Source organism: Peromyscus maniculatus, chromosome 17, assembly GCF_049852395.1.
Source record: "Peromyscus maniculatus bairdii isolate BWxNUB_F1_BW_parent chromosome 17, HU_Pman_BW_mat_3.1, whole genome shotgun sequence".
Taxonomy (NCBI): domain Eukaryota; kingdom Metazoa; phylum Chordata; class Mammalia; order Rodentia; family Cricetidae; genus Peromyscus; species Peromyscus maniculatus.
In genome coordinates, this window is record NC_134868.1 from 29,832,732 (window position 1) to 29,857,690 (window position 24,959).

The 24,959-nt window shown below is 36.8% G+C and overlaps 1 protein-coding gene across 3 annotated transcripts; it reads left to right on the forward strand.

Annotated features, from left to right (window-relative positions):
• Positions 1-4,841: 4,841 nt before the first annotated feature.
• On the forward strand, positions 4,842-22,158 carry LOC102902947 (disintegrin and metalloproteinase domain-containing protein 26A-like). 3 transcript variants are annotated; one of them, XM_076553445.1, is made up of 4 exons: positions 4,867-4,985; positions 6,176-6,375; positions 8,648-8,801; positions 19,581-22,158. In XM_076553445.1, exon 4 carries the CDS (start codon positions 19,719-19,721, stop codon positions 21,996-21,998), a length of 2,280 nt encoding a protein of 759 aa, XP_076409560.1. In that variant the 5' UTR covers positions 4,867-4,985; positions 6,176-6,375; positions 8,648-8,801; positions 19,581-19,718; the 3' UTR covers positions 21,999-22,158. The 3 variants fall into 3 exon arrangements, with proteins under 3 accessions (XP_042118393.1, XP_076409560.1, XP_076409561.1); XM_076553446.1 differs by lacking the exon at positions 8,648-8,801; XM_042262459.2 differs by lacking the exons at positions 6,176-6,375; positions 8,648-8,801 and having other exon boundaries at positions 4,842-4,985.
• Positions 22,159-24,959: the final 2,801 nt, after the last annotated feature.

The following is a 24,959-nucleotide window of genomic DNA, read 5'->3' on the forward strand; positions in this document are numbered from 1 at the left end:
GCATGTATTCTTCCTCTCTGTCTTGAGCTCCATGAACATACTTATATTTGTTATTTTGAAGTCCTTGTCCTGAGCTTCAGCTACATCACTTTTCTAAAGAAATATTAAAAGAAAGTTGCCGGATTCTAGAAGAGGTATGTTGTCTTAAATGTTGATGTTTGTTTGGATGATGGGATCTAGGCATGAAGATTTAGAACATTTGTCATATTTCTTCATGTGAAAAGCTAATCTTGCCTATGTTGTGTTGATGTCAGATAATTATTTAAAATTACCCCAACATGTCAAATTGTGTATCAGCTAAATGATACTTGATTTTCAGTTGGGGGGACATACTGGGTTAATTTCAGAGTCCTAGGTGTCCTAATTTAGGACAGGAGGTCACATGGTTGGTAGAGGAAATGACATGTAGGAAGAGGATAAGCTATGCACATCTGTAACTGGGATTCTCGAGGTAGGTGGGCAGGCTCTTGGAGTTCCTTCCTGAATTTCAGGTTTAGACTCTAGATTGTATTCCAAACTACCCCAAATAGATGTGGTGGGTAGAGTTTGTGTGGTCAGCAGATGGTGACTAGGAGATAGGACTTTCTCCAAAGGTATTTTAGAAGGGTTCTGGAGAATACTTCCACACAAACCAGGACCCATTGGTGAGTGGGGTGGCTAACAGTAGGGTCAGTGAGGATTAGAACTAGAACTGTCTACAAAAAATTTCTGGTTTGAATTCAGGGTTCTGAAACCAAGCAGCCCCATAAGAGCATGGTAGGTGTGGTGCTGGGTAGGTGAACGGGCAGGGAGAAGGAACTGTCTCTAATGACCTCTAACGAGGCTTCTGAGTGTGGCTATATATGGTCTGATGTCTATTGGTGAGTGGGATGGCTGACAGTAGAGTGTCTGAAAGCAGCTCTAGAATTTCCTACCTGAGGTTTTGGGTTGAATTGCAGGGTCAGATTCCATGCATTCAAAAATTGCCATAGTGGGTCGGTGGCTTATTTTGTTCCATTATCTTTGATGTATCTATTACAAAATTTTGTAATTACCAGAAGCTTGCACAATCTCTTGGCTTTATCATGATCACTATATGGTTATAAGAACTTAATCTTTAAGAAAACCACACACTTAACATATTCTGTGTCTATGAAGTCACATTGATTACATTTAGTATGTATTCTTAGTTACTTTGTGGTTGCAATTTTGTCTAATATTTTTGTTTTTTACGATACAGTAAGTACCATTAATTTGTACAGCACCACTTAGTAATGATATTTTATACTCATCTATATATTTGCTTGCACCAATGAGATTTAAACATTCTTAAGCAAGTGTAATGTTGCCCAAGTGCATCTGATTTTGGTGTCTGGTAAAAAGTGTTCATATGACTCTTCTTGTTACAAGACTTTTTTGCCTAGTACAGCTTTTGTTACTATCATTTTATTTGATTCCCACTTTGACTAAAATCATTCAGAATCCCACTGAAAGTTTCAATGATAACCTTATGGAGTTTCCAGAGTACATAATGAGTTGCTTTTCTCTTATTAACCTCAAAATTCATTGTCTGCAACTTTTGAAAATATAATTATAATGTGTCTCAGCATAAAACATTTTTGGAAAATATCTTTTAGTATGCTTTTATTAGTATATTTGTATGATACATGTGTGCATGTGTTCCTATGTGACTGTTGGATGACATGTGGGTTATTCTTGAACCATATACGAGACAGAATCCTTTTGTTCACTATGGTTAGGGTAGGGGAGCTGGTCTTGGAGCTTCTGAGAAGGCACTGTCTATGCATCCCATTTACCTCAGGACTTTTGGGAATACAGATGCATGGCACGTTGCTGGTTTTGTGTAGGTTCTAAGGTTCCAAAAATTAGGTCCTCAGTCTTGAGCATCAGCTCATTCCCTTGCTAAGACATCTCTCCAGTGCAGTGTTGAGCTTTTAAAGACAATTGATTTACAAAACAAGTATCAGGTGGCATCATAATGCTATTAAGGCAAAGATGATAGAAAGCAAGGAAGGGAAAATTTACTTCCTAATTTTTATAGTGTTAATTGATCATTATGTAAAATAACTATCTCCCAAATTAATGACTTGAACTCACGTGTACATGACCTCAGCATCTCAATGAACCAAGAATTTCTTGGCATAACCTTGTTGAGTTTTTTCTCTAGGTCTCACTCAGCTGTAAGTGAGGTATTGTTCAGAAAATGGTCTCATGGAAACCAGGGCACAAATCCACTTAGTCACCTTTCCCATTCCTGGCATGACTGGTCTTCCGCTAGCAGTACATCTCAGAGTCTGGCTCTCTATTATCAGTAAACTCAGAGCCTACTACAGTTCTCTAACAACTTGGAAACTCAATGTCCTCTTATATTCAAGAGAAACTCAAAATATTTTTGCAAATTCAACACTAATGATTGGTTGAAAGACACAATGATGTTGATTATCATGTTAACATGATCGTTGCTATGTCCTTTAGTCAATGCTCTCCTGAACCCCATACATTTTTTGAGATTGTAATTTAATTACATTTCTTCTTTCACTTTCCTCCCTCTAAAGCCTCCCATATTCCCATCCCCACTTTCCTTCAAATTTATGGCCTCTTTTTCCCCTAACTCTTATTGATGCTTACAACCACTTTATTCCATTTAATGATGCTTGTATTTATGCTCTCAGGGCTGACCCTTTGCCACTGCACAATCAATCGATGTGATCTTCTATGGGGAAGATCACCTCTCCCTTCCAGTTCCCCTCCATTGCCTATAGTTCTTTCTATGGTACTGAGGCCTTGTGGACTTATCTCTGACATGCTTTACATGTTAACTGGTATCATCTTTCTTCAGCTCATATTTGGGCACTCATATGAACCCAGTACTTTTGTTTAAACTTTAAATCTTACACTCTTATGAAAAATTGTGAGTTTGATTCAAATTGGAATTTACAGAATGAATAATTTCTCGAGGAAATAAATACATTAAACTGTTCCTTTTCTCTCATATTTCAGAGACACAAATGCTTTATAGAAACATAAGCACTACACATACTCCTTTGTATAAAGGAGTCTTAAGAACTCCTAGAAGAATGCATTCTCATTAAGTTTACCAGTAGGAAAGTTGAGAATTAACAATCACCAGGTTAGTGGTCTTGTTACTGGATTATAAATTAGGAAGCAAAAATTAAATGTGAAATGAACACTTTGTAAGTCATGTAATATTTAATAGACTACACATATTGTAGTCCAAAAATTTAGCATACTATGTCTGATCAAGCTTTTCATTGCCATAACTGGATCTTGTATAGAATGTACTTTAAAAGAATAATGATATGGGATGAACAATGAATGACAGCAAACTATCATGGTACAGACAAATGAAGGTGCCACGATGAAACTTATTACTGTGAAACTAATAAAACTTGGTCAGATAAGATTGTTACTCCCTTACTAACTTTATGTTAATATTATTATGTATAAATAACTATACAAGGGAATATAGTAAATAAATTAATTCATAAGCATATAAAAATAAGTTAGTATCATATGTTAGCTATTTTGATTGCATGTTTGCTTCCTTTACATTTAAAATCAAATAAATTTATTTATTTTCTTTTACACACTGTAATTTGCTATTTTTATACTGACACAGAGTTGTACATCTTTTTGAGTATTCATGAAACCTGACACATTCATTTATAAAGTGTGACGACAAAATCTGGGTAATTTTCAATGTTATTCCCATAAGAATTGTTATTATTTATTTGGTACAGAAAATTTCTAACTCCACTAGTCTTCATAAAATATATAAAAATTATTGTAAAATCATTTGATATGGTTGTTCAAATTTGAAACTATTTGGCTAGAGGCTTTCTTCCTGTATATTCAATCTATTGGTGAAAGCTGGAGTTTTAAGCAACCTACATATATTAATCTGACAATATCTGCTTAGTATATGTATGTATCCTGATATATGATGTGTATTATGAATACATTTAAAGTTTCCCAAAATCCTGACATTTTTACCATATATGATTTTCACTGTTGAATTGGGATTTTCACTTATTTGTTGGCTCTTGTAAATGGTATAAAACTTAGAAACAGCCCATAGAAGCTGACAAATAGCATTGTGGTGCAAAGCCTGAACAACTATGAAGAGTCAAAGTAGTGTCCTGAAGATGGAAGGGTCAAAGAAGAACACTGGTGGGTGACAAGACAACTTTAATTAGTAAATAGACACGTTACCACCATATGTCCAAGTCATCCTGTTAAAAGCATTGGTTTCAGATTATTGTTTTCCCAAGAATCAGCTACTAATTGCCAACAAAATGTATCCATATTCTGCTATTTTATTCACGTCTCCTCTTCTAAGTTCGGTTTATGCCTTACTTTTTTATGACAGTTGTATGAACTAGATAAAGAACCTTGATGAGCAGATGCAGGGTCTGATGGGTCTGATATATTCATTGGCCATTGAAAGACAAGAAGTGACAGACACATGATTCCTTAGGCTATGCTGTAAAAGGTGTAGAAAAGTTCCTGTGGATTTGAATTATTTAAGAGTATTCCATAGTATTGTCCACTACTGAGGAAATGAACTGAGAGCAAGGGTATAATATGAACAAAAGGACAGAGTTCAGCTGATGTTTATGATTCATATATAGCAAAATAAAATGAATGTCATGAAATGGGGTTGGTCCATACTAGAGATACTGAAGGATATCAAATGACAGGGAGGAAGCAGACTTACTCACATGGAAGAAGTCCTAATAAGTTTGGTTGAGATGAAAAAGAACTAGATGAGAAGAACCTCATCAGTTGCCAGGTTCTGTGGACTAGGAAGCTTCTGTTGTTAGGCTCAGAATTCTAGAACCTTGTCCATGAGAGACAAAGGAGAGCCCTTGAGTTTCCTATATCATGAGTGGTTCAGAAGACACGTGTTACAAATGATTCCACAGCAGAGCCAGAACTAGAGCTATGGGCATCGCTCCATCATGGTAAGTCTTCTAGAGGACAGAAGGACAGATGATTACCAGGAGAATAAAAATACATCCCCTAATTCTTTGCCAATTTTTTAAAATTGGGGGGATGGCATTTCCTTTAAATATCTACTGCTTTTCTCTCTTTCTTTGATGACTCTGTAGAGTTTTTCTCATAGTTCTTGTTCTTTGTCATGACAACTGGCATTGTAGTAGATAGTTCTTCTCTAGGAAAATCAGCAATATTATTTTATCTGGTGATTAAAATTCATGATCATTTTTTTAAAAATATTTCTGCATTATATATGATGTTTGGCATTGGATACTTGTATCAAAGAAACTGCTAGGTAGTCTAAGTTTCACTAAATTCTTTTGAATTTTCATGGAAGTTCTTAACTTCATGACAGTATTCCGTCATTTAGCCAGAAGATGTTTGTTTTTAAACATGGTCTCATCTAGTTCAGGCTGGTCCTGTGCTTGCTATGTAGTTCTGAACTACTGATGCTCTTGCCTCCAGCCCCTGAGTGTTGAAATTATAGACCACAGAGTAAGAAGCACAGCTTAATTTGCAGTTGGTATATTGCCTGTGTAGTGTGTAGAGTGCTGCAGTGCTTTTAATGTGGTTTAATACTTTCTAGATAACGGAGCCTAAATGGTGAGTTTCTAGTTACTGATGAATTTGATGAAAATATAAGGGGGAAAAGCAATGGATAAAAGATGGTATTTTGGAGTTGCCTGGAAGACTCTGTTAATATCATTCTGCACCAGATTTTTAATGAAAATATTCAATTTTGTCAACACCTTTGGGCTCTAGAATCATTGTGTATGTAATTTAATGAATACAAAGTCAGACTTGCACAAGAATTCTTTCCAGTTTTTTTCCTGTTACATACTTTTGAAATATACTTATAACAGGGGATCTTGAGACTCACATTGACAGACCCTTAAGAGTGCTACACTAAAACACATATAATTCTTTTTGTTGTTGTTACAATACAAATCTAGGTACTCAAATAATTATGAAACATGAATCAAAACCAATAATGGGCAGAGACTTAGCATGTCAAATTTTTAATCACAAGTTAAGATATTGTCTTCAAAATCTGTTTTACAGAGAATATCTCCTATGGCCTTTTGGCACTATTGTGTTGCAGTTCTCTTCTCTTCTTAATTAGTTTTCTTCACCAATAGGACACTCTTGTTTCTAGGAAAATGTGCACACTGGATTGGAGAGAGAGCTGAGCTGGTAAAGGATATGCATCAGAAACTTGAAAACCTGAGTATGAACACCAGCATATTCTAACAGCAGGCATTAGCAGCATGTGCTTGGACGCCTAGCAGTGTCAGGAGGCAGACACAGGAGAATGGCTGGGACTGTCTGTCCAACCAGTTGAATCTTTAGTGAGCTGTAAGTCAATGCCAGACTCTATGTCAAAAGGGAGGTTGGATAACAACTTTGAAATGCTCCCTAAGATAGTCCTTGTCCTAAACTAAATACTAAATAAGTTTCTCTCTCTCTCTCTCTCTCTCTCTCTCTCTCTCTCTCTCTCTCTCTCTCTCTCTCTCTCTCTCCTTTTAAACACGCATAATGAATTGATACATTTTCCCACCTGTCTTCATGGCTTCCAAGTCCTATGTTGTAGCTCCCATACTGTCCAGTTGCTGACCTCATAATTTTCTACAAGACCATTTTGTTTTTCAAATCATGATTTTCATACCTAATATCTTCTCTGGAATATATTCATATTTTATAGTTAAATAACTACAGTTCCCTGGTATGTTTCACATTGACTAGTGGAAGTCAAACACCATTTAAAAAATAAGGGTCTTTCTGTCCCTCTCTTTGTCTCCCTCTCCCTCTCTGTCTCTCCCTCTTTCTCTCCCCCTCTATCGTACTCTCTCACTCTCACAAACAAAAAACCAAACACCCCCCACACACACATAGATACAATCTCACATACACACTCACACACATATCTAAATAAACACGCAAATATTCAAAAAACAACCAAAAATATAAAAGTGTAAAAAGTAAAACATAGAATCAATGTATATGCCTCCAGACAACCACCATTCTAGGATGAACTCCTTCCTACATACATGCAGAGAAGTACATGTACTATGAACATGCACACAAACCACAGAACTTTGGCATTCATGCCTAGAACACACATACACTAAAATCCAAATGAGAAAAATGTTTGTCTTGAAACAATTTCCTTTCTCCCATGGCAATAAAAAGGCATGGACTGGAATGAGCATCCAACCTGTACTTAATAAGCCAGAATTCAGTTTAGCTTTACATTGTAACTCACTGTTGTGGAATGATCTTTCTGTACACTGTGAAGATGTGTCTTTGTGAATCCACCTTCTGATTAGTTGGATAAAATGCTGAATGTCCACTAGGAAGGCAGGAAGAGGTGAGGTGGAAATTCAGAGAAGAGAGAAATGAAGAGGGGGTGAATCTTGGGGTGGGGTGGGGGGAGGACGACACCAGAGGAGCTGGAGAGGATGCAGGACATGCAGAAGGAGAGGTGAAAGCCACGAGCCATGTGACAGCAAGTAGATCAGTAGAAATGGGTTAATTTAAGTTATAAGAGTTAGATGCAAGCATATGCTAAGGTCAAGCTTTCATAATTAATAACAAGTCTTTGTGTCATGATTTTTGGACTGGCTACAAATCAACATGACAGAAATTCAATAATAAAAACTATAAACAAAAACAAAAACAGACAACACCCATTTTAGATGAGGATTCTTCCAGTTGTGGAATGTTATGAAATGATAACATTTAGAAACAACATGGAAAGGCAAAATAATTTTAAAATTGGGACTGTATAAAAAATGTACCTCTGGTCTGGAGAGATGGCTCAGAGGTTAAGAGCACTGGCTGTACTTCCAGAGGTCCTGAGTTCAATTCCCAGCAACCACATGATGGCTCACAACCATCTGTAATGAGATCTGGTGCCCTCTTCTGGCCTGCAGGCTGAACACTCACTGTATACATAATAAATAAATAAATCTTTTTAAAAAAATGTACCTCTATAGCAACAAAAATACTTTAATCAAACTTAACAGAAAATACAAGCACATGGTTCATATACCTTGAACTAATATCCAATCCATTTTAGTACATACTCGATAATTTTCTTCTACCTGACTTGCTCATACTTTACTCTACATGGGTGTGTCTTTCTTTGCCATGTGTCTTTTATTCATGATGCTCTGATATATAAACTCTTAAAAAATATATACCAGTAAAACATAAAAGGCAGACAATTTGAAGACATAGACTACAGGGATTTCTGCTCCTCATTGGTTCTCGCAAGGATATGGTGGCTCTGGCTAGGACACTGGTGCATGTGAGGATAACTTGCCTGCAGCTTTGGCTGTGAAGGTGGCTTTTCTTTTCTATATGGCTAAAAGCTTGATATGCTCAATGCAACACCCTCCCCCTAGTAGTGGTTATATATGCTCAAGGGTCATTAATATGAATAGAGATATAATTTTACAGGCTGGTTGTCTTATACCCTATATTTTGGAGGCCAGAGACACATTGTCACCATGAAGCCCAAAATATTCTTGATACCCAAATACTTCTCATGGTCTTTTTACACTGACCAAAGTTATGTCCTTGAGGAACAACCTAAGTACAGAAAGACTGCTATTACCATGACTAGGTGATGAAAACTCTGAATCCATGGTTGTTCTAACCACCCATTTGGAAGTTTTACAAGGCATGCTGGAGATAGCACGATTTATGACATCATGAAATCATGCCCAAGAACCCTTCTTCCATACTTCCAAAGTGAGGCAAAACAGTTATGAGAACCGGTAAGTTCATAAAAGGATTACTGAATATTTTGTGGTATTAGGTAATAAAAATTTGTTTACATTGGAAGTATTACATCTATCAGAATCAAGTATTTACAATTATCAGTGGAATGAGTGACTATTATGTACAAACAGATGTTTTTACTGATGTGTTTTTAGGCAAATCTTGATCTAGACTGAACAAAATATTGTATAAGTAAAAGGAAGTATATATCAAGTCTTAAAAGATTTTTGCAATTTGAATAGAAAAAACATGCAGCATCACTGGCATGATGTCATATATCTGTGGGCAAGACAAGGCTATCCTGGTTATTTAGTACTAGCCACTGTTGAAACAGTGTTCAAAATCAAAATTGTGGAGTCAACATTTTCCTCTCATACTCACTGGGTAATCTAGCCTACACTATAGTACTTGAGCTGGGTCATAATTTGGGCATAGGTCATGACAATAGTTATTGTAAATGTGGGAGAAAAACTGCACAATGGCCCCGGGGGGGGGGGGGGACATTGTCCAATAGATTCAGCAACAGCAGTTATGCTTGGTTATGGAACAACATTTTCAGAAGACATGTTTAAACAATTTAACAATTGAAGAAAGTCTACTGACATAGAAGCTCTGTGATATAGTTAGACTGAAGTCAGAGAGCAGTGCCTTCATGGATCATCTGAATCCTGAAAAAGTGACTTTTGTTGTCAGGAGGGCTGCCTTGGGGAACCTGATGCTCCCTTTACGGATGAGTTTGTTTATCAGTATCACGTTTACTGTGTTACCATAGCACTGTGGTTTAACTTAACATTGGGATTATGATACCTCCAGCAGGTTTTTGATGTTATTGTTATTCAGAATTATTTTGACGATATTTGGGTATTTTGTATTTTCACACAAAATTTAACATTGTTCTTCTAAATTTCTGTGACTAATTGCATTGAAATTTTGATGAGGAGAGCATAAAATTTGTTCATTGCTTTTTGTAAATTTAACATTTTCACAATATAATCCTCCCAATCCATGAGCATGGGAAGTCTTTTCATTTTCAAGTATCTTCTTCAAATTCTTTCCTTCATTGTATTAAAAGTATGTTTGTACAAGTGTTTTACTTCTTTGTTTAGATTTATCCCAAGATATATATAGAAAGATATAGAGCAGTAGATTAAGTTATTGTAAATGGTATTGTTTCCTTGACATTTTTTATGTGTTTGTGGTTTGTATATAATAAGTAGATCAAATTTTGTATGTAAATGAGGGGGTGGGGGAAAATAAAGGGGAAAGGATGGGGGATGAGAACATAAGGGAATGGGATGGACAAGATGGGAGAGGGATGGAGTGGAACAGCAAAGAAAGAGATATCTTGACAGAGACATAATGAGGGAAGGGAAAAACCTGGTGCTTGGGAAATTCCCAGGAACCCACACGGACACCCCCAGCTTAGACTACTATCAATAGCGGTAAAAGAGCCTAAACTGGCCAACCCTGGTAATCAGATTAGTGGATACCCTGTCATCATAGAGCCTTCATCCAGTAACTGGTGGAGTACAAGTTTTTAAACCATGTCCTTATGATTCTCTAGATTTCCTCAGTGACTTTTGTTATGTCCCCCTTTTCATCTCTAATTTTGCTAGTTTGGATTATCTCCCTGAGCCTTTCAGATAATTTGGCTAAAGGGTTGTCAATCTTACTGATTTTCTCAAAGAAATAACTCTTTGTTTAATTGATTTTTGTTGTTTTTTTGGGGGGGGGTTGCTTTTGTTATATTGATTCAGCTCTGGTTACTTCTTGACATCTAATCCTTTCGTGAACTCTTTCTTCCTTTTGTTCTAGAGCATTCAGGTTATGTAAGGACTTAGTGCTATGAACTTGTATCTTAGAACTGCCTCATTGTGTCCCATAAATTAGGATATGTTCTGTATTCATTTTCATTCAATTCTAAAATGTTTTAAATTTCTTTCTTAAATTTTGTCTCAACCCCTTTCATTCCTTAATGGGTAATTCAGTGTTCATGTGTTTGTAAGTTTTCTGTTCTTTCTGTTGTTGATACTCAGTTATAATCCATGGTAGTCAGATAAGATACAGAGTGCTATTTCAAATTCCTTCTTCCTATTGAGAGTTGATTTGTGTTTAGGTCCATATGCAATTTTGAAGTAAGTGCCATGAGCTGCTGAGGAGAAGGTATAGTATTTTGTGTTTGAGTGAAATGTTCTATGAATATCAGTTAGATCCATTTGGTTGCTAATGTCAGTTTTATCTAGATTTTCTCTGTTTAGTGTTTAGTGGTAAGAGTAGGGTATTGAAGTCATCCACTCTCACTGTATGGGGGTCACTGTGTGATTTTTTTTCTCTACTAGTGGATTCTTTTATAAACTTGTGTGTACTTGTGTTTGGTGCATAGATGTTTAGAATTGCAATATCATCTTCATGGAGTTCTCCTTTAATAAGTCCATATTGTCCTCCCTATTTCTTCTGATTAGTATGGGTTTGAAATCTATTTTGTCAGATATTAAAATGGCTATATCAGCTTGTTTCTCGGATCCATTTCCTTGGAATATCTTTTCCAATCCTTTTTCCCAAAAGTGATATCTATCCTTGATGTTAAAGATGGGGCAACCCTTCACTGTCCTGCTCCATCACACCATCAATTCCACTCATTCCCACCAGCAAATAAGCTGCAAATTGAAACCAATCAGAAGAGATTACTCATTAAAGAAAATTACAAAAAAGACACTAACATAGTCTCAATAAGCAAGCAATATCATATAAAAAATACAATTATACTTTTAATGACAGATTCACTATAACACAGTGATATTTGGCCATCTCAACCCCCTCTCACAATAGACACAGGTTATCTGAAGAGAAACTCCATATTTAAAGTGGGCCCTTATTCAAAAGTAACTTCAAGACAAATACAGAACTTTCCAACCCAAACATTAAAGAATTCTTGTTCCTCTCATCAGTTGGACGCTATAAATCTGAGTGGTCATCTCTAGTGGGTTCCTACAGCAATGGTAAGAGTCTAGACTCTTTGACCGGAGATGGATGGTAACCTTCCAGAGGATTGGTGGATGGAGTTACCAGAATGAGTGGGGCTCTCTACCGGAAAGGGTATGCCCAAACGGGGCACCGAACCACAGATATAAGACACATGTTCCTCAGGCAAGTAGATGGCTCTCCCTTGGTTTTTTTCAAAGATATCCCTTCTGACTGGAGGGAGATAGAATCAAAAAAGTATTAATTTTTGTTTCCGTGGTTACTAATGGTTTTGAACACTTTTTAAAATTTAGTAGATATTTAAATTTTTTATTTTGAAGATTTTCTATTCAGATGCTTGCCTTTGTATTTTGTTATATTAAAAAGTACTTTTACATTATTAGTTGATAATTTCAAACATTATAAAATAGATCTTATTTTCCTTTAATTGAAAATAGATATTTTTTCACAAAATAAATTCTAATTATGATTTCCCTTCATTCTACACCTCCAAGTTCTTCCCCTCTCACTCAAACCCACTCTCTTTTGGTCCCTTATTAGAAATGAACTGGCTTCTAAGATATATTAAAATAAAACTAAAAATGTAAAAAGATAAAACAAGACTGTCACATCAGAGTTGAACAAGATAAACACATAGAAGGAAAAATGAGCCCAAGAGAAGGCACAATATCATTTGCAGAAATCAAATCCAACCTATCTTTCCAGGATCCACTCCCACAGAACCTTCAAAAACACATCTATACCAACCTTCATGGCCTCTTTGTTTACTAATCTAGTAATAGTAGTGAGAATATGTGTGATATGTGGAGGCCAGAGTACAGCTTGCAAGACTCATTTCCTTCAACCTACCTAGGTATGGAACTAAGGTCATCCGGTGTAGCAGAAATTACTTTTACCAAATTAGAAATCTCTTTGTCCTTTTTCAAAAAGTGACTCAATAATTTCAGGTTGATGAGTCAATGTGTTTTATTGGAGTTATTCACAGGAGCATGGTTTAGTGGTATCATATATTGTTTGTATGTGATACTTGAGGATATCATGACTTCCACTGATAATCTGCTTTAAGGGCTTCCTTTTCATCTACAAATTTATTAATATGTGTCTTTCCTTTCTTTGTGGTTACTGTGACCAAGGGTTTTATTTACATTATCTATTCTTTCAAAGAACCAATTCTCATTTTTTTTAATTTTTGTTATTTCCATGTCATTCATTTCTGTCAAATCTTAATGATTTCTTTCTATCTCTAAATTTGGTCTTTGTATTTTTTCAAGTAATTTAAGTGTATTATTATTTATTTCATATCTGTCTGTTTTCTTAGTACATGCAGTTTTAGCTCTAAACTTCCCTTTTAGGACAGTTTTCATTACATACCATAGATTTCAGAATACTGTTTTAATCCATTTCTTTCTTGATGTCTCCAGTGACCCTATTCACTGTTCAATAATGGTCTTCTGGATGAGTGTGGATTCTAAGTTTACTGTTTACCGCAGATATCTCCACTGGCTTAGTAATTTCATTGACAGACATTGCTTCTTGCATGAAAAGCATTTACATATATTATCATCATTGTTTTCTTACATGAAGATTTGATACTGGGCATTCTGATTTGCATACTTTTTTTTTCCAAGACAGGGTTTCTCTTTGTAGCTTTGTGCCTGTAAACCAGGCTGGCCTCGAACTCACAAAGATCCACCTGGCTCTGCCTCCTGAATGCTGGGATTAAAGACATGTGCTGCCTGATTTGCATTCTTACCCAGGCCCCAGGGGATAATTTTTGATGGAAAGATTTGTTTTGTTGATGTTTAGTTTCTTGAGTTCTTTGCATAATCTGAACAGTAATCCCCTGTCAAGTATATAACACACAAAATATTTCTTATTCTACAGAAATTTGATTGATATTTTATTGTATAAAAGATTTTTGTTTTTATAGAGCTATATATGTAAACTACTGGTCGTATTTTCTGAGTAATCAGTCTAATTTACAAAATTCTTAACTCTGCCAGTGTCTTAAAGGTTACTTTCTGAAATTTAGTTCTAGTAGTTGCAGAGTTTTAGACACTCCAGGAAAACATTGCTCCATTTAGAGTGTTGTATTTTGGGTTTTATTTTAATGCAGTATGAGACATCAGGATTTTTTTCCAGTCCTATATAAATATATCTGTTGTTGTCAGAATCGTTTATTAAACATTCTGGCTTTTCTCCAGTGTTGTGAGTTTCAGCATCTGTTTCAAAAGCAAGTAGCCGTAGTTGTGGGAACACATCTTTGCCTCCTGTGCTATTAGAATATACTTCTGTTGTTCTCTCAGCAACACAGTGTTTTTGTCACTCTGGCTCTGTGATATAGTTTTAAATTAGGTATGATGATACCTCAGGCAATGTTGTTTTTACTTGGGTTTGCATTGGCTATCCGGGCTCTGCTGTGCTTCCATATCCATTTTAATTCTTTTGCCAGTTCTATAAAGAATTTCACTGAAATTTTAATGATAACTGCAATGAATTTGCAGGGGGCTTTTGGTTTGATGGTCATTCATGTTATGAATTATTTGAATCCATAATCATGAGAGGTCTAGAGAGGTGGAAACCTATCCTCCTCAATGTTTTTCTTCGTTTACAAAGTTGTTCATTGTAGAGGCATTTCACTACTGGCTAGAATTATTTCAAGCTGGTTTGGTCTTTTGAGGCTATTTTAAATGGAATCTTTGTGTGGTTTTCTTATTAGTGTGGTTGTCGTTTATAAAGGAGTTTGCATCAAGGCATATTGAAACACATTATCTGTCATTTTTGTCATGCTGATTCCTGTATTCACTTTCCCTTTGATCTTTTGAAGTTATATTATAGCATGTGATTGGATCATCATATTTTAGTTAAAATTCATTGGTGACTTTTGCTTTACTTTATCTGTGTAACAGGCCCCCAGACCTTAGTACCACACTCCTTGATTGAAGTGCCATTTAGATTGTAAAGCTCAGCATGTAGACAGCACCACCTGCCAAAATTAAAACAAAGACCTAATCCATGAAAGTCCATATACTTTTAGGAAAGTATCAAAATGTACTGATGTACTAAACTTGCTTTTTTTTAACTTCTGAAGTTCTGCTTCTGACTAACTGTTATTGTTAACTGGAATACGCCAACTCAGAAAAAGGGTTTTGTGCTTAAAAGCTTATTCTGATAGGGGCTCAGGATATACTGGGATCCTGAACACCCAGTGTAGTCACTGGTGGCAAATAGACTTTCTATTGGCTTAAGCCAATGTTCAAGCAGTTGTATCTGGTATATACCCCACAGCAATATGAATTTTTTCTTTTGGTTTAATATTTTGTTTTGTTTTCTTTTGTTTTGTTTTGAGAAGCCCTCTTGAATTCCATTGGGTGTTAGTAATGTCTGCAACATTTCCATTAGGTTTTGAGACAGGCTTTCTTTCTGAATTTTATTCAACCCATTTCTCCAAGAAATGCTGGCAAGAAACCCATAGAATCTGCCTGCTTTACCTAACTTCAAAGGGCTAGTGTACCAACTTCCTGTCTTGGTTCTGGAAATATAAATTCAGGCGTTTCTTGTATTGATATATTGATGTTGCAAACACTTCAACCACAGGCCCTGGTCTTGGTGAGAGTTGGTTTTTTTTTTCCTTTATTATACTCATACTTTGTATTTTGGTCACATTATTCCCCTTACTTAAACTAATTCCAGATTCCCTGAAGCACATGAAAATTCTTATTTTTCTCATAAAAAGTCAAAGTCAACACTAAAATATCTCTCTCTCTCTCTCTCTCTCTCTCTCTCTCTCTCTCTCTCTCTCTTTCCTCTCTCTATCTATCTTTCTATCTCATGCACACACACAGACACACAGACAAACACACACACACACACACACACACACACACACACACACACAAACCAAAGAAAACCCTGGAGTCATTTGGTGTTGTCCAGCTATGCCTGAGCATTTGTGCCTTTCTGAATGGTAGCTGACATACACAATGTCATTCTATTGATTTTGTTTTCTCTCCCAGAAGCTATTAATTGCAAATAGCTTCCTGGGTAGGGGTGGGACTTTGTACTCATTTCCCATTATTCCTGCTGAGATTTGGTTTATATGAAGTTGTGCAGAATTTTGGTGTGCTGTCTCCATCTCTGTAAGTTCTTGTGTGCACCAGACAAGCTGTGTCTATCTATAAACTGCTGATTCCTTGGAATCATCCACCTCCTCTAGTTCTTTTAATCTCTCTGCCTTCTGTTCTCTATAGGTCCCTGAACAGTGAGGGTAGGAGAATGATACAGATATCCCATCTATGTCTGTGTGCTCCATGGTCCCATACTTTCTACATGATGTCTAATCATGGGTCTCTCTGTTAATTGCCAGCTATTACAAGAAGAAGCTTCTCTGATGAAGGTTCAGTCATGTAGTGATCTACATACATAGGAGAGTATCATTGGGAGTCATTTTACTGCTATGTTCTTCAAGCATAATGTTTATTACAGGATTTCCCCTTGAACTCATGACCTATCTGGTCACAGGTTTTGACCACTTTAGCCATGTCAGAGTTTTTGAGAGTTTATATAGCATTGCCATATAATGAGGGATTCTCAAGAAGTGGGCCTTAAAGGCAATAAAAACTTGGGTGGTTTACACCTATAACATTTGTGGCTAGATTGCACCAGGGAATATATTGTGCCAGGAGGTTGCTATTGGAGCTCACGAGGTCCATAGCTGGAGATACTGGTGACTTCCAGCACTATGAACACTAGTCAAAAGGAGGAAAGATTCTAATTGAGTGTCACTCAACCCTCATCAAAGAACTTCATGCACTGGATGGTAAATAGCACAGAAATCCACAACAATAGAAAGCAATAAAGTTGGAAGTCTCAGTCCTAAAGGGGATATCTTTATCAAACCCCTCCGTTCAAGATTTAGAGATCTATGTGCAGAGGGAAATGGAAAGATTCTAAGAGCCATAAGTGATAGATGACTGTATGAAACTTGCATTCTCCATGTGCAATAAGACAGACACACATATGAACTCACAAAACTGTGAAAACAAGACTTACACAAGCTCAAGCCACAGAGAATCTCAACAGGAAGGAGAAGTGGGCTCAAAGTCCCATCACTAAAAATATATATAATTAAAAGATAGTTTCTGGAAAAAAATGAAATGAAAAATTGTGAAGCTCCACCCCTAAGCAGGAAGCTCTCTGCAAGTTGAAACTGCTAAGAGTAAGGAAATTAGTTTTATTCAATGGAGGGAAACAGGGGTATATTAACCCCACTCAATGACTCACTCAAGGGCAGACCTGATGATGGCGAGCATAAATTGGACTCCTGGTTTTCTGAAGTCTTTTTTTTATTTGTTTGTATTTATTAGAGAGAAATAACATGAAGTTGGGTAGATTGGAAGGGAGAAGGGATCTCAGAGAATTGAAGGGTGAGGAAGAATATGATATAAAGTGTAAAATCCTCAAAGAAATTAATAAGTAAAAATGATGGAAGAGTCAGTGCAGCACACTGGCAGGTCACCAAGCTTCCTGACACTGGCAACCTTAATTAATGAATACACTTGTTTCTACCATTTGCCTTCAACAATTTATAAAATATGCTGATCTCAGATTGATATTTTCTCAGCTAACAATGATATTTAATCCTACACAGTTACCCCTACAATTCTAAATTCATGAATTAGTTTTAATAGTTGTTTTATGAAGTAGACAAAGCATCTACATCTACATGAGCAAGTGTGCAATGTCTCAGAGATACTTATGACCTCAGAAAGGAAACTAATAGCAGACACTTGATTCTTTGGAAAAGAGGTTCTCAATGCGCCTAATGCTAAAGAGAAGATCTTGTAGCTAGACACAGGGATCTAGGGCCTTGTCCATGAGAGACAAAGAAAGAAAAGTATTCATGGTCTCTTATTCATTCTCAAACAAATGAAAAAGAACAAAAACAACAACAACAAAAACCCTTTGCTACTAAGATGGGCTTTACAAATGCTTCATTAGGAAGGACATAACTAGAAGTAACCATGGGCATCACTTTATCTGGTGGTAAATCTTTTATGACATTTATTGTAAAGGATAGAAGCAAAAAAATTCCCTTAATTCCTTGCCAGTTGTTCAAAGCTGAAGACAGCATTTCCTTTAATTATTTCCAAAAGCTTCAATTTTATCATGGTGACTCTAGAGTGTTTACTGTGATAATTACATCCCAAACTGTACAGAACTTGTGTGGTAAATGGTTAGCTATTGGTGAATTTGATGAAGCTATGGGGAGAAAAAAAGGTAGGGTAAAAGATGACTTCTGAGAGTCAACTTGAAATCTCTGTTGTTATAGATGTGCCATATTTTGGATGAAAATGTTATCATTTCTCCATACTTCTGCATGCTGGAATTATTGCTAACAGGAACTAAATTAATACAAGTCTATGCTTTCTGAATTATTCCTTAATGTGTTTGTGTTAACCTTCTGTTGGTTACTCGAGTTTTAGTCATTAATTCTGACATACATTTGTTGGTAGGATCTTAATATTTCTATATTAGGAATAAATAATTCCTTTCCACATATCATTAACCTACATGTTATAAGAATTATTAAGTGTAAATTAAAACTTTTATGGATAATGAATATTCATGTTGGGATTTTAGATATAATTCCACAATATTTTCCTTAAATATCTTTATAAATGATTTTTCTGTTGTAGGCTCTTGGCACTGCAGTTGGTAACACAGTTTGTTCCCTACTTGACTACTGTTTTCAAATAATTATGCACTAAGATGAGAACCCAGGACAGTGTAGATAGTTCGATTGGTAAAGTGAATGCTTCACAAGCAGAGGAACGTGAGACTGATCCTCGGCAACAATATAAAAGCCTGGTTTAGTGGTCTGTACATGCCGAGCCAACAATGGAGAGGCAGAGACATGCAGATTACTAAGGCTTGCTGAACAGCTAGCCTCCCCTCTTTAGTGAGTGCCAGGTAAAAGATGAACATTGTATCAGAAACCAAGGTGAAGAGTGACATAGGAAAGATATCCAAGACTAACTCTTGAACTCTACATTAATACACACCACACACACACACACACACAGACACACACAGACACAGACACACACACACACACACACATACAACTATATGTACTCACACACATCAATTCAAAATTATAACAACTGGATAAAATATTAAAATGTGAAAAATAAAATCATAAACAAGGTATATGATTTTGAGGAACCAATTTAGGATGAACTATGGCCTCCACACATATGTTAACAGGCACACAAGCTTCACTTCACTACTGTACACACTCACATTCAGTAATAATAATACCTAAGAAAGAAAATGAAAAATACACATGAGAAAACTGTTCAGTGTGAGAGAGGCTTCTGACACCCATGGCTATGCCAAAGCAATGATAGAAAGGAGCATAAATGTACTCAAAAAGCAGGAAAAGGTTTAGTGTTTTCTAATTTAAATTAATATCATTGAACTATAAGAGCTAATATAAAATTATTTTTCAGCTTATGAAATCGTTAACTGCTGTTGAGGAAAATTTGAAAATTAAAACATTCAGAAACAATGTGGAATAGAGGATAAGATATTAAAAGCTGGTAGTGTATTAGAAATCAATTTGCACAAGAACAAGTATACTTTACAACAATCAATCAGAATCCCCATGAACCCTGTTGACATACCTTGGAATATAAATTGATGTAAGCCCAATTTTTGCTATTTTATTTTCTAACCTGACTTTGTCATGATTTACTTATACTTGCCCTTTGTTTAACTATTTCCTTTAGTCCTAATGCTCTGATTGATCAATTCTGCCAGAAGACACACCTTTAAAGACCAGTGCTGCATGCAACCAGACAAAGTGAGGACTAAGAGAGCAAAGCCCTTTGGTGTCTGTGGGTGAGGCCCTGGTCCATGAGAGAATCATGTTCCTTCAGCTCTGCCTGTGGATGTTGCTCTTACTCTCTGCATGGTCACCAAATGCACATGCTAGGTACAGTAGCCCTCCAGAAGTAGTGATACCCTTGAGGGTCACTGACCCTAGTACACATGATGTTTCCCCAGACTGGCTCTGCTATAGCCTGCGCTTTGGAGGAGAGAGACATATTATCACCATGAAACCCACAAAATACTTCATATCCAGGAACTTCCTACTGTTCACTTATACTGACCAAGATGATCTCCTCGTAGAACAGCCTTTTGTTCAGAATGACTGCTACTACCATGGATATGTAGACAAAGAACCTGAATCCATGCTCATTATTAACACCTGTTTTGGGAGTTTGCAAGGCATAATAGAGATAAATGGCACAGTTTATGAAATCATGCCCAAGAACCAAACATCCACATTTGAACATCTGGTATACAAAATAGACAGTGAGGACTCAGAATCTATGAGATGTGGGTTAACAGAAGAAGAGATAGCACGACAAATGAAGATTCAAGAAAGCAAAGACTCCACACTTTTGCAAAGCCAATATGAGAATTGGTGGACCCACCACAAGTATCTTGAATATTATGTGGCAGTAGATAATCAACGATATGTTTATAAAAATAATAATGCCACAGCTTGTTTGCAGGAAGTGTTGCAAGTTGTCAATGGAATAAATGGTTATTATCTTCAGATAGATGTTGAGGTGGTTTTAACTACACTGGAAATTTGGACTCAAACAAACCATATCAATGTATCACAATCTATAGGTATTGTCCTATCCACATTTTGTGCTTGGAAGAGGAGTAACGTTGACAATCGCATTAGAAATGATATTGCACATCTTTTTGCCAGGCAAGGATATGGTGGCACTTTAGGGTTAGCTTATGTAGGTACAGTTTGCACAAATGGAAATTGTGCAGTTAACAGTTTTATGACAGATTCAACTCAAGTAATAGCATTCATTATAGCACATGAGATGGGTCATAATTTGGGTATGTCTCATGATAAGAATTACTGTACTTGTGGGTTATCAGAGTGCATAATGGCTGCATATCAATCTAATTCCCCGAGATTCAGCAACTGCAGTTATAATGAAATGTATTCAGTGATTAACAGAAGAAATTGTTTATACAATATTCCAGATATACAAGTAAAAGCAAACTTCTCCGTGTGTGGGAATAGTATAGTTGAGGAAGGAGAGCAGTGTGACTGTGGATCCTCTGAATCATGTCAGAGTGATCTATGCTGTAGCGAAGACTGTGTGTTCAAACCTGATGCTGAATGTGCTTTTGGACTTTGTTGCAAAGATTGCAAGCTCATGTCAGCAGGTACCTTGTGTAGAGAAAAGAATAATGAATGTGACCTTCCGGAGTGGTGTAATGGAACTTCAGGTAAGTGTCCAGAAGATGTATACTTGGAAGATGGAAGTTCTTGTGGAGAAGATGTTTACTGCTATAAAAAGGTATGTCCTAAACGCGAAGAACACTGTCAGAGCATTTTTGGTGAGAGTGCCAAGAGTGCAGATGAGTCTTGCTACATGGAAATGAACAGAAGGGGTGACCGTTTTGGTAACTGTGGTAACGAAAGCCATAACTACAGAAGATGTAATAATGCTGATGTACTCTGTGGACGAATTCAGTGTCAAAATGTGGAAGAGATCCCACAGAGGAAAAACCATGAAACAGTTCATTGGACTCACTTCAATGATGTTACCTGCTGGAGTACGGACTATCATTTTGGAATTACCACAGAGGACGTCGGAGCAGTGATAGATGGCACAACTTGTGGTACAAACAATATGTGCATTGGTAGGAAGTGTATCCCTAACCCTTTTTTGTTTAATAACTGTTCAGCCCAATGCAATAACAAAGGAGTCTGCAACAATAAACAACACTGCCATTGCGATGAGGAATGGGAGCCACCAGACTGTCTACTAAGTGGCTATGGAGGTAGTGTAGACAGTGGACCACCACCAAAGATAGAACGTAGGAGAAAGCGCAAGAGTAGGATGTTAATGTTACCTCTTTTACTTCTTTTTTTGGTTTTGTTTTTTTTATTTCTCTTGATTTGTCTACTCCCAAGAAGGAAATCAGACCAAGAAATTGAACCAGAACGAATGTCAGAGCCACAAGCTGAACCTGATGAAGCTGAATCTGAGATGGAAGGTGACACTAAAAATAAACATAAGGCTTCAACTAAGAAACGTGAGAAAAGTGAAAAGCGAAAAAGTGAGAAACAGAAAAGTAAAAAAGACAAAAAAAAGAAAAAATAAGAAAATATTTACTCTCTGGGAGATCCATCATTTATTAACTTGTAGACTTCTGAACCTAGTATCACTGTGTGTGTAAGATATCCAAGGCCAGAAATTATGGAGACCTCCTTGTTCGGATATCAAAACCATTCACCATCAAATAAAAGGAGGTCCTACCACACTCATATTTTATTTTATTTTAATCATTTTGTTGCTGTATTTTTAATGGAATTGATGTCTGCTGGCCATTAGCATACATCCAACCCATGGTCTTCTGTATGTGTTTCTTTGCTTTGTTTTCTCTCAGCACTAAAGCCCTTCCCCTTTTCAGTCTGCTTTGTCACATAGCAAGAAGGAACCTGCAAATACCATTTCCTCATGGCAATTCCTGTCTGCTAGAACCTGACCCTTAGGAGAGCCAGAGTGAGATCTGAAACTTGAGGGAATGGTTTGAGGTTCTGAGGATGGTTGCTGTAGTCTCCGCTCACACCTTGATGGAATCAGAGACTCTCAGTATGCAGGCAATTTTAACACAGATTTGAAAACTCACCAACAGACCTGTCCTAGTTAAGTAATTATTGTTATTATGAAACACCATTACCAAAGCAAATCAGAGTGGAAAGTGTAACACAAATTGGTAAAAAGTTTTATTAATAAAAAACCTGGAGCCAGATATTGGGGTGAAAGCTGAAAGATCACAGAAATAGAACAAGCCAGCCACGAGTTCTTACTGCTACTTGGAATCCTCACCCAAGAGAGGTACTTCCTGTTCATTCACACCTTATATACCATTCTGTGCCCTCACATCTTTCTTCCTCTCTCCGCTCAACTACATTACTTCTTCTTTCTGTCCAGCTCTATCACTTCCTGTCTGTCTCTACAGACCTTTAGACCTCTAAAACAGCTGTAACCAAATCGTTCCAATCTTTAGGGATAATTCTATTACAAGTTGACCACAAATTTAACGTCTGCTTTACAGAGAATGCATACCATTTGAGACTATAGCTTCCTTGAATCTCCTCAAATCTAACATTTGCACAGGAGTCCAACCAGCTCGTACACTTTTTGAACATTTGACAGTTCCTGTAGGTTTACTAGATAGATTAAGGTTGGATGTTCGAAAGCCTTAGGCTGTTTCTCAGTAACCATATAATGCAATGCTGAGATAGATTCACATTTAAATTCTTCTCTCAGGGTCTGAATACCTCTATGATCTATTTTAACAAGTTTTTCTAAAACTTCTATTTTGACACTCATTTCAACTGACCTTTTTAATGATAAAAATTGATCAAACAAATAATATTCATTATTGACATTATATAAATCCCATCAACACTAATTACCGTCTATTTATTAGTTCCATTTTCAGACCAACTAATGTGTTATCAAACAGAGACCAAATTCTCTCCATTGTAAAAATGTTTCCAATTTTTTAATGTGGGAAAAAAATTCCCTTTTAACTAATTTCTCCCTTTAAGAAATCTTAATTGACTCACCAACTCTGCCAACTGTGTAGAACAGTAGAACCCTGAGGGAGTTTGAAAGCAGCTACCTAGTGTGGTAGCAGTCTGAGATGGGGTCCAGAGAGAGCCCCCAACCCATCAGGAGAGAAGAAGCCAAAGAAACTCTGGCCCACGTGGGGTGGAGACTTTGGTTGTGGGCAGTTCAGGCCTGAGCCTCAGGCCTCTGCAGGTGATTTTAACACATATTTGAAAACTCACCAACAGGCCTGTCCTAGTTAAGATTATTATTGTTATTATAAAACACCATTATCAAAGCAAGTTGGGTGGAAAGGATTGATTTGGTTCTCATTTCCTTATTCATCTCTATCGTCTACAGAAGTCAGGACAGGAACTCTAACTGGGCAAGATCCTGGAGGCAGGAATTGAGGCAGAGGCAATGGAGGGGTGCTGCTTCTTGCCTTAGTCCTCCCGGCTTGTTCAGCCTGCTTTCTTATAGAACTAAGGATGTACAGCCCAGAAATGGCACCACCAAAAAGGGCATGGACTTCCCCCATTAATCATTAAGTGAGAAAATGTTCTATAGACTTGTCCACAGCCTAACCTTATGGGGGGATTTTCTAAATCAAAGATTTCTCTGCTCAGATGACTCTACTTTGTTTCAGGTTAATGGAAATCTTGCCAGCAGAACATTATCGGTTCTAGAGATTAAGCACAACTATGAAACATCACACCAAGTATTGTGATCTCAAGTCTCTGAGCCCTCTACTGTTTTCAGAAAGCCTCCAACAAATTTCTCCATTGAGATTATCCTCCCACAGTCTGGTAACAGTGTTCATAGCCATGAACGACTATCCACATTTATTTACCTTTGATCTCTAATCCCAGTGTTGAGAGCCACCCATTCCAGTTAGCATGCTTGGTCAACTCAAGGATGAGTGTTTCTAATGATGGAGAAATGCCACACTTTATTCCTATTTGAAATCTGACTCTCACCATTTCCTATTTGGGGTAAAGAAGGGAATCAGCATAGCAAAAAAAAAAATTGTGAATATAAATATAACACAAAGTACCACTGAGAACACAATCAACATCATCCAATATCAACAACACAATGATCACAATTAACACATACAGCAAAGTTTGACTGAATAGATCAAGAAACAAAATCTATTTATCTGATGTCTATAAGAAATGCATTTTAGCTTTAAAGATAGATTCTGCCTTAGAGTTCAAGGGTTGAAAAAAGTATACCAATCAATTGAGGGCAGGAAGCAAGTATGCTGTGGGATGTTCTGTATGTCCTATGGGAGCCCGTTGTCGGGTTCCTCTGGCTTTACCCAGCAGGTCCGCATAGAGGATGATTACTACCATGGGCCTGAGTGCAGGTGTCTGAGATGGTCTGCACCTGGCTGTGCTGGAGGATGGTCTGTATGTCAAGTTGCTCTGATTGGTCAATAAATAAAGCACTGACTGGCCAGTGGCTAGGCAGGAAGTATAGGCGGTACTAACAGAGAGGAGA

Excerpts from the sequence above, each read along its gene's own strand:
- LOC102902947 (XM_042262459.2), top strand. The coding sequence starts at position 19,719 with ATGTTCCTTCAGCTCTGCCTGTGGATGTTGCTCTTACTCTCTGCATGG.